Source organism: Bidens hawaiensis, unplaced genomic scaffold, assembly GCF_021521415.1.
Source record: "Bidens hawaiensis isolate Kalapana, Puna unplaced genomic scaffold, B.hawaiensis_p1.1 tig00072360_1, whole genome shotgun sequence".
Taxonomy (NCBI): Eukaryota; Viridiplantae; Streptophyta; class Magnoliopsida; order Asterales; family Asteraceae; genus Bidens; species Bidens hawaiensis.
The window spans coordinates 12,073-22,752 of NW_027502659.1; the positions used below are offsets into that span (position 1 = coordinate 12,073).

A 10,680-nucleotide genomic window follows, 5' to 3' on the forward strand; every position below is an offset into this window, starting at 1 on the left:
ACTTAATCAAACTGAACTTAGTGTCATCATTTTGAAATAAATTTTATATACCACTCACGCTTAACCTAGAATTCACTTCTTAATTCACTTTTTAATCCATTGTTCCTTTATAATTCATTTGTAGAGTTTTGTCGTTAACAGAAAAACATAACAAATCGAGAGTGATCAATTTAATAAATTTGAGATAGTAACAAAAGTTATTTTGGTGTTGCTAGCAGATGTGGTTTCATTCTCTGCTACAAAACCTATTAACCGAATACCAATCAGTTAACATTTTTCAATAGCCAAACATTTCAGTTCCGGTTCTAGCTCGGTTGAGACTCCAAACCAAACCAAACCAAACCAAATCACCTCATGCACACCCCTAGGATCCTCGATGCTATTGAACTCGTTCAGAAATCAAGTCATTCCATGGGCATTAGATGAAGCCGGAAAAATAAATCGGGTCAAACAATTGCAACATTAGGATTTGGCGCTGGTCTTACATGGGTCATTTTCCTAACTCCTGAACTTGAAGATGGTCAAAAGCGTGATGCATTGAAGTCAAAGGCATCTAGTTTGAAATTTTCAACTACGGTAACGGGTGTGTCTGTCTGTGCTTTAAAAGTGATTATATGATGTATTATAAATGAAAAGGTCATACTGTCACGTCTATTAAATATAGTGTTTAAACTTGTTCGTTGTTTTCTTACATTGAAAGACAGATTCAAAGTCACAACCTCACAACTTGTCTCGGGATGAAGTTTAATCAGTCTACATGATTATATCTATCTTTAAAGTGAAGGTTACATCGAGAACAAAAACTGATCAAAAGACGGGAGTTAGTGTCTCCGAGCTTTTGCTTCACTTTTTGAAACCATAACTTCAGAAATCTTCTTTACCTCGTACAATATCACAGCTGAAAACAAAAAGTTGCGCAAACAAAAACATCCATTAAAACGCTAGTTACTTGCAATTTGCAAACGGGTCCAAAACGATCAACTAAAAGTAGACTTATAAGGAAAGGAGATCAAATGGGTTGCACACGTCTAAAGCCGATCAAAGGTACTTTTAATTAGGGGTGGCAATTTTTGGCACGATAAGATAGTAATCATGTTATGGGTTAACATATCTAACCTGTAAAAAGAACGGGCTGTGTTCAGGTTGAGCTGTTATTAAAATGAATCAGGTTCGGGTTGACATGTTTGGTTAAACAGGTCGACCAATCAACATGTCTACGTAAACAGATCGACCTGCTAACCTGTTTATGACCCGCTTAACACATTTTATTACAACTCACCAAAGTCATGTTATAAATTAGAAGACAGATTATAAAGGAAAAATGGATGGTTAGACGGGTTGAGTAAAGAGCCAAAATGAGCATGATTTTAATATGAACGGGTCACATCAAGTTGTGCAGCTAACAGTTTTTGCTCCAGATTTTTCGAAATTTATATGTAATTAATGTATTTATTATATTTAATATAAAATAATATAAAACATATATATTATTATTATATGATAGTATTTATCCAATTCTTTTATACAGAGAATTTTTTTTTCCGGATATCTGAATTTTTGGACGAATTTCATATATTAAATAAAAGGATCCAATTACAATAGAGAGGTGGATAAGCGGGCAACAAGCTGCACCGCCACCCCCGTTTTGAATGTCAAACCCGATACAGAGATCCAATTACAGAGCCTGTAAGCCTTTAATTACAATTTACACATTGGTTGATTTTCAAGTGTCTAATTTTAAGTTGTCTTTTATGTTTACCTCAATTGACCCAGTTTAGATATATAACCAGACATGGCAAACAATATATAGAAAATAATATATGGCAAAATTACAAGGATTTTAAGGGAAAATGTCATAGAACAATAACTAGTTTCAAAAGTTTTCCAATTAGGTCACTTAAGCAATTTTTACCCAAATCGGGTAACAAAATATTCAAATCGAGCCTCATCGGACATGGGGGTTGAGATTTGCAATACATGTACTTATATTTAAAAAAAAACGTTAACTATATTAAAAGTTAAAAATGAAAAATAAAATCCACGTCACCACTCACCACTCCACATCAACGTAAAAAAAAGGATAAACTTTATTTTTCATAGATACAAAAAGAATGCTAAAAAACATGTTAAAACCTATAAATTAAATAAATATGAAAGTTGAGTGACATAATTAGAATACTTTTTAACCTTGAGTGACCTAATTGGAGCACTTTTGAAACTTGGTTTATGTTCTATGAAAGTGCCCCAGATTTTAACTATAAAAACTTAGTATGAGAAGATAGAGTACCAAGTTGTTATACAAACTCGATGTACAGTGGCAGCAGCAACGAGAGCAACAACCTCTGCTAGAATAACTGTGGAGGAAAATATATAAAACATTAAATTACCAATAATGCTTTAACACGCTGTCAATGTCAGATATGTACTATAAACTATCAAGCACAGTAAAAAACTAAAATCTAGAGATGACAAAATGGCAAATCGTGTAGGTTGGGTAATTGGTCTGAAGGAGGCAACTTTTGGTATGTCTGAAAATGGGTATTTTTATATTTGTCCTGATTTCTTATATACGTAATTATTGTGACAAATACGGTTTACAAAAATGACACTGCATATTAAATATCATGGATCAAATAATTAGAAGGTTTTACACTATTACACTTGGGCAACTTTTGGACCGCTACCTATTTCTTTATCATACCTTTTTCGCTTGTTACAGATAAAACAAAACTCCAATCGACACATTCATAAGTAAATATCCTGGTACTCACCAGCACCCCATCCAGTTTTGATCCCAGAAGTTTCCTGGTAGTTTCCAATGAACTGAAAAATGGAGAAAACACAAGCATTAAGTTTTATTTCACAAAGATAACGAATGAAAGGTAACATTGACAAATCGTGTTGCAAGTAAGAAGAAAAGAACTCACGGTGAGTAAGAAAAGAAAGACGAGAGAACTGGTGAATCCTCCAAGTATGGTGAAGAGTTCAGATGATGCTAACTTCCCTCTATACATTTGTTGAAGGGAGAGTGTCACAACAAAGAGGAGAAGAGAATACAGCATAGAGTTTCCAGGCTCCGCCATCGGCTTCAAACACAGCATAATAATAATAATAATAATAATAATAATAATAATAATGATATCATTACAACTTTATATTCAAATCTCATACACATCAAGACATAAATACAGAATTTACTATACAAATTTCAAGGCCTCAAAATCACATTTCAAGGGCAAAACGAGTGATGTGATTATATGATATAACATTTAGGGTTTTAGAACTCAAACCAAATATACGACACTAAAGCCCTAATTGGGCATGATGCCAGTATGTAAAACTAAAAGATTATACGTAGATTTAAGTGAATTAAACTAAGGATGAAGCAAACAAACCTGATAAAAATTGTGGATCTGATGCTATGCTGTTGTGTGTAAAATCTCCAAACGTCAATGGAGATAGATGGTCGTTGTAGAATGGGACGGAGGGCTGGACATAAGAGTGTCTCATTGTCCTTTACTTGTTAATTAACTAAGCCCAGCTCAAATCTACGACTTGACTTGGCCGGCCCATTTGTAGTCTTTGCTATATAACACTTACACTTTTATCACCACACCACGACCACTACTACTGTCCACGAGGGGTAGTATGTATAAGTGGTATAACACTATCATTACATAATAATTTACATACCGAAGAAACACTAAGTAACCCCGGCAGATTACGGATAATCTTAGGGTTAAGTAGATGTTTCCCACGAGGGTTAGGTCCGGTAAAGATGGTTATTCTTCTTGACCTGCAAAACAGACACCGTGAGCTCGTCACTGAGAAGGGGGGGGGGGTTCCTCCTTGTGACCACCATCCGGCGTGAGAATCAGACTAGATTGCTCTGAATATAAGTGTATATTAAGAGAAATAGCTAGAGAAGATCAGATGATGATACCGTTCCAAGGTGTTGGAGTATTTATAGCCGAAGGTAGGTTTCCAAGCAGGTACAGCCAGCTGTATAATATTCCTTTTCCACCAACTGTGGGCTACGTACGCGCCATGCTGGCGGTTGGTGGGTAGGCAGCGGCTGATAGTGACATGGCCGGCTGTGTACTATTCCTTTTTCACCAACAACAGGCTATGTACGTGCCACGATGAGGGTTGGTGGGTAGGCAGCGGCTGATAGTGACATTTTCTACTAGAGCGTGGTCCTCCTCGTACTGTTGTCGGTGAGCTGTCACCCTGTGATTGGTTCATGGGCTGCTTTGGTCAGATCTTGTCTATTCCGTCCATACATTGGCAGATATAGTACAAAAGATCTTCCAGAAGCGTACGGACTGGCTCATTTGGGCGGGAGTATTCCCGCCTTGCTCATTCCTTCTTCAGGTGACATTACTGAATTATTAAGAGTTAGTGCCTTGTGCATGTAGCCTTACTATTAGTGCGGGTAGCCTTCCCTGATGGCTTGTATCCGCAGCTGCGGGAACAGGCGGGGTACTTCACCATTGGGAGGCTTTTCCTGCGGGAACAGCTGACGTACTGTGCATAAGGTCTTCATCTCTCTGAGCATGGTGGGTCATGCGGGACCAGTTGGTCTTTGCGCAGACGTCCCTCTTCAAGGTGAGTCTTGCGGGTCCAACTGGGCTCTGCTGGGACCTACCTCTTCAAGTCCTCCCAGTCCAATGTTCTTCTCATGAATTGTTAATAAGTGAGGTGAACTTTTGGACTTAAGCAAGGGGTTTTGAAAGGGGTTTTTAGTTTTAAGGTTTTCCGTGGGGATTCTTCCCGCGGTTTTCCTAATGTTACGTGCAGAAATTCCCGACTTTTCTGCTTGATCTTTGGGTATGATGCGGGTAGGTGTGTAACCTCCTCGCAAGTCAGGAGCGTTGAGTTTCACTTGTGTAGATTCTCCACGAGGTTTTGGTAGTTTTAGACATAGTGATCAATTATGTTAAACAACCAATTCCATCTTGGAGCTTCAATCTAGTTCTCAACGTTCCCGCTATGCGGGGATGTTATTTCCCTTTCCACAAGCATGGCCCAGAAGATCCTTCTTGGTTTTAATTCCCTGCAAGTGCTATGTGAAGGGTTTCGCCTTGACACTGTACCCGCACTCATCTTATAGTTTCTTGACTTCCAAGGTATTCTTGGCTTCAATTCCCTGCAGGTGCTAAGTATGTGAAGGGTTTCGCCTTGACACTGTACCCGCACTTGTCTTACGGTTTCTTGGTTACCAAGGTATTCTTGGCTTCAATTCCCTGCAGGTGCTAAGTATGTGAAGGGTTTCGCCTTGACACTGTACCCGCACTTGTCTTACGGTTTCTTGGTTACCAAGGTAAGGGGGTATATTCCCTCTTATTTTTGAATCTTTGAATCTTTTAGAATCTTTTTGAAATTCGGAGGGTTGGTGAAAGGATAAGAACGGTCCAAACTGCTGAAGGGACGTTAGCGTCGTCCGACGGTTTCTTCTGACGGTTTCAGGACGTGCAGGAAGTTATGGCGACGTGACGGTATATGGTCATTCCAGACGCTTTTTCAGGCGCGTGGGCGCGAGTTTTCGGGCGCGTGGGTGCGAATTTTACGGCACGCGTCCTTTCAACAGCTGCTGCCAGCTTGCTCTTTCCACGTGTCATAGTTTCATTGCACCTGCGCTCTCTCTCTTCCGCATTAAATTCATCGCATTCATTGCGATGAGTATATATAAAGGGGGAGAGGGTGTATCCTAATTCACACCTTCACTTCACTCTTCTTCTTCTAAACGATTTCCGGCGAATACTCTAACTTTTCCGTCGAGCATTCTCCTGAAATCGTTGTTCTTTACATCCAAAACATGTCTTCCATTCATGATCCTGAGGCTACTGCCGAGGAGTCTGACGTGTACACCGAGAACCCGATGTCCGCGTCTGATAAGGACGATAAGAGTACTGCTGGCGAGTGCCAGTGTGCTCTTTTCGTCGACCTGTACCAGTACATCGTCAAGAAGTTCATGCTCGAGCCTTTCGAGCCTGAGTTTCCTGAGCCCCACCAGACGGTGTACGATGCCCCCAAGAGCAAGATAGGGGTGTATGCTGCATTCTTCATCTATGGGAATCTCAGGTTCCCATTGACGAAGTTTGTGTACCGTGTTTTGGAGAAACACGGTGTACATTTAACGGAGGTGCACCCGATGGCAATCGCAAAGGTTCGCCACTTTGAATGGGTGTGCCACATTCTGGGCGTTGAGCCTCGCGTCGACCGCCTGATGACCTTCTACTCCTGGAGGTGCATCTAGGGCTGGTACACCTTGATCACTCGGATCAAGGGTTTGAAGATCTGTGCTACCGAGCGCAGTCTTCGGTCTTGGAAGCGGGAGTTCTTCTATATCTCTGCCCGTGTCGTCCCTATTGCGATGACATTCAAGAACGGGAGGGCACTCCCCAACCTTCACGCCTCCAACTACCAGGAGGCGGAATGGTTTACCAAGATCTCCCGGATCCAGACTCCGGTTTACCGCTTTGCGGAGTCTGGGATGGTGATGTTTGGGATGAGCCGGGTATGGAAGGATGCCGGTTCTGAGTCTCCGCAAGTACCCATCATCCTCGAATACGGTTTGAACTCTATCCCTTACGGTATGCTTCATATTATTTGCTAATTTAGGGTTTTTGCTCTAACCATTTCTTTCTTTTTATTTTCAGAGGGAAACAACTTGCAGTCGCTTCTGCAACCACGTGAGAGCGTTGGTCCCGCTCGGCTGGGTACTCGTGCTCTTGATGAGAACGAGTTGCCCATCCTGGAGCAAACGGCGGATCGGTTTGTGGAGGTCTACCCGCCAGGCCACGAGATTTTGAGCGCCACACGGCCAGGTAAGGGTTTCTTTAACCCTCGCCCTCTCCATGCTCAAACCTCTGCCGGAATTCCTCTAATTTTGTCATCTTCTGATGAGGAATCCGCAGATGGGCCTTTCTTCGTGAGGAAGAAGAAAGCTGCCGCCGTGAAGGGCAAGGCGAAGGTTACCTCCGCCGTCGACCTAGGAAATCAGTCTGACTCCGAGACTGAAAGCGAGGAGGCGGCGGGGAACCCTGGTGGTGGTGAGACAATTGTCTCGGAGGTTGAGACAGCTGTCACCTCCGAGCAACCAAGTTCTACGACGGTGACTGGCGTGAAGAGGCCAGCTCCATCAGGTTCGTCCCCGCCTGTCAGAACCTTCAAGCTCAAGAAAACTCGTAAGTATAAATTATATTCAGCTTAATTGCATATCTTTCCGCCATCATACTTATATATCTTGTCTTCGTGCAGGCGTGGATGCAACCGCATTCCATAGTGGAGCGGGAAGGAGCATCTTTGGACCCATGACGGTAGGTTTGGTCAACCTACCCGAGGCGATGACCCAGGCGGCTGCGCCTGTTTGCAGCATTGGTTCAGTTGCTCATCCCGTTGAGGTAACTGTTCCAACTGTAACATCATCTCCGCCGGCTGTCAGTGCTATTTTCACGGAATCCTTCACTGAGCCGGCGGTGGTTTTTCCTGCGGGTTCTTCCGCAGCGACGGCCACGGTTGTGAGTTCACCTCCAGTGAGTTCACCTCCGTTGGTTTCTACCGCAGGGGCCTCTACAATGCCTCCTCCGGCGCCGGCGACTACGGCCGGTCCCTCAGGTACGTTCAGGGTTGGGGCTTGTAGCCAATCTCTGCCTCCTTCCCATCTCCCCGACCTCTTGGATGGATATCCCTTAGGTTCGGGTGATGGGTTTGGCGGCTACCGGCCTGTTGTCGACCCTACAGGTGCGTAGGGTTATTTTGGCCTATTATCTTTTTTTTTTTTATATATCATCTTTTCCTAACTGTTTTTTGTTTTTGCAGTTTCGGATTCCAATGAGGTGTATGTTCCACGGTGGAACATCCGCCGGGGAACAACCCTTCGAACGGCTGTGGACTGCGTCGAGTGGGCGCGTCACGCAGCCCCAAGCGGTGCGTTGGGGGAGGCTATGTCTAGCTACCAAGAGGGTAGGCTAACGAATGAGCTCCGAATCCTCCTTGCCCAGATGCAGCCGCGCGTCGAGTTGCTTTGTCGTGAAAACGACAATTAAAGACGGCGCGTAGCCTGGAAGTGGCTCAGGCGCGAGCAATCCGTGAGGAGAATAAGAGGCTTTCTGCCATTGCTGCGGAGAAGGAAAATGCCTTCAAGGCCCTCGAGGTTGAAGTTCAGGCTCAGCTCGAGGCCCGTTCCAAGGCTACCCAAGCTGTTAACGAACAGCTTAGGTTGGCTAAGGAAACTGCGCGGAACGCGACCGAAAGGGCCACCAAAGCTGAAGCCATTGTTGAGCCTCTACGCGCCGAGAATGAGGAGCTTAGAGCCAAACTAGAGAGGCTTCAGCAGGCTCATGATGCTTTGGCTTTAGAAGATGCCAAGAAACTCCAAGAGCTCCTGGACCAGAAGGGTATGCTTGACCGTACTGAGCGTAAGCTGAAGGGCGTTGATGAGGAATCCGCAGATGGGCCTTTCTTCGTGAGGAAGAAGAAAGCTACCGCCGTGAATGGCAAGGCGAAGGTTACCTCCGCCGTCGACCTAGGAAATCAGTCTGACTCCGAGACTGAAAGCGAGGAGGCGGCGGGGAACCCTGGTGGTGGTGAGACAATTGTCTCGGAGGTTGAGACAGCTGTCACCTCCGAGCAACCAAGTTCTACAACGGTGACTGGCGTGAAGAGGCCAGCTCCATCGGGTTCGTCCCCGCCTGTCAGAACCTTCAAGCTCAAGAAAACTCGTAAGTATAAATTATATTCAGCTTAATTGCATATCTTTCCGCCATCATACTTATATATCTTGTCTTCGTGCAGGCGTGGATGCAACCGCATTCCATAGTGGAGCGGGAAGGAGCATCTTTGGACCCATGACGGTAGGTTTGGTCAACCTACCCGAGGCGATGACCCAGGCGGCTGCTCCTGTTTGCAGCATTGGTTCAGTTGCTCATCCCGTTGAGGCAACTGTTCCAACTGTAACATCATCTCCGCCGGCTGTCAGTGCCATTTTCACGGAATCCTTCACTGAGCCGGCGGTGGTTTTTCCTGCGGGTTCTTCCGCAGCGACGGCCACGGTTGTGAGTTCACCTCCGTTGGTTTCTACCACAGGGGCCTCTACAATGCCTCCTCCGGCGCCGGCGACTACGGCCGGTCCCTCAGGTACGTTCAGGGTTGGGGCTTGTAGCCAATCTCTGCCTCCTTCCCATCTCCCCGACCTCTTGGATGGATATCCCTTAGGTTCGGGTGATGGGTTTGGCGGCTACCGGCCTGTTGTCGACCCTACAGGTGCGTAGGGTTATTTTGGCCTATTATCTTTTTTTTTTTTATATATCATCTTTTCCTAACTGTTTTTTGTTTTTGCAGTTTCGGATTCCAATGAGGTGTATGTTCCACGGTGGAACATCCGCCGGGGAACAACCCTTCGAACGGCTGTGGACTGCGTCGAGTGGGCGCGTCACGCAGCCCCAAGCGGTGCGTTGGGGGAGGCTATGTCTAGCTACCAAGAGGGTAGGCTAACGAATGAGCTCCGAATCCTCCTTGCCCAGATGCAGCCGCGCGTCGAGTTGCTTTGTCGTGAAAACGACAATTAAAGACGGCGCGTAGCCTGGAAGTGGCTCAGGCGCGAGCAATCCGGGAGGAGAATAAGAGGCTTTCCGCCATTGCTGCGGAGAAGGAAAAGGCCTTCAAGGCCCTCGAGGTTGAAGTTCAGGCCCGACTCGAGGCCCGTTCCAAGGCTACCCAAGCTGTTAACGAACAGCTTAGGTTGGCTAAGGAAACTGCGCGGAACGCGACCGAGAGGGCCACCAAAGCTGAAGCCATTGTTGAGCCTCTACGCGCCGAGAATGAGGAGCTTAAAGCCAAACTAGAGAGGCTTCAACAGGCTCATGATGCTTTGGCTTTAGAAGATGCCAAGAAACTCCAAGAGCTCCTGGACCAGAAGGGTATGCTTGACCGTACTGAGCGTAAGCTGAAGGGCGTTGAAGAGGCTGCTTCTAAGGAAGGTTGAAAAGCCCTAATTGGGCATGATGCCAGTATGTAAAACTAAAAGATTATACGTTGATTTAAGTGAATTAAACTAAGGATGAAGCAAACAAACCTGATGAAAATTGTGGATCTGATGCTATGCTGTTGTGTGTAAAATCTCCAAACGTCAATGGAGATAGATGGACGTTGTAGAATGGGACGGAGGGCTGGACATAAGAGTGTCTCATTGTCCTTTACTTGTTAATTAACTAAGCCCAGCTCAAATCTACGACTTGACTTGGCCGGCCCATTTGTAGTCTTTGCTATATAACACTTACACTTTTATCACCATACCACGACCACGACTACTGTCCACGAGGGGTAGTATGTATAAGTGGTATAACACTATCATTACATAATAATTTACATACGAATGGCCGGATTTAGATAGCCGTCCGAGTTTCAAAATTTTAATAGAATGGTACATAAAAATGCATGTATATTATTACCTTTGAACGCCAATCTAGGTTAAATCGTTGTCCCTAAAATTTAATAAACTTACTACAAACCATGAACTCTATTAAACCTTTTTTTAGGCTTATTTTGTTTTGCTAACATTATTTCTTTTTAAGTCGGAGTGATGGCTATCATGACATTGCGTTTGATGTTTGAGTATGTGGCGGGATCATCGCACAACACGCCAGGAGGGTTGAATAGAAACATTAGGGAGATATA

At 44.6% G+C, this 10,680-nt stretch overlaps 1 protein-coding gene across 1 annotated transcript; it reads right to left on the minus strand.

Moving 5' to 3' along the window:
• Window positions 1–697: 697 nt before the first annotated feature.
• Window positions 698–10,137, minus strand: LOC143605984 (uncharacterized). Its single transcript, XM_077081910.1, has 5 exons — window positions 10,079–10,137; window positions 2,928–3,086; window positions 2,772–2,823; window positions 2,288–2,354; window positions 698–912 (listed from the first exon to the last, which is right to left on the minus strand). The coding sequence occupies exons 2-5, from the start codon at window positions 3,081–3,083 to the stop codon at window positions 822–824; spliced, it is 366 nt and encodes a 121-aa protein (XP_076938025.1). The 5' UTR covers window positions 3,084–3,086; window positions 10,079–10,137; the 3' UTR covers window positions 698–821.
• Window positions 10,138–10,680: the final 543 nt, after the last annotated feature.

What these genes read in the sequence shown, in the direction of transcription:
- LOC143605984 (XM_077081910.1), bottom strand. Translation starts at nt 3,083, where the DNA reads ATGGCGGAGCCTGGAAACTCTATGCTGTATTCTCTTCTCCTCTTTGTT. An exon ending in TCTTTCTTTTCTTACTCACC is followed by an intron (nt 2,824 to 2,927) that starts GTGAGTTCTTTT and finishes TCCATTTTTCAG; the next exon opens with TTCATTGGAAACTACCAGGA. An exon ending in CGAGTTTGTATAACAACTTG is followed by an intron (nt 913 to 2,287) that starts GTACTCTATCTT and finishes TTGTTTGCGCAA; the next exon opens with CTTTTTGTTTTCAGCTGTGA.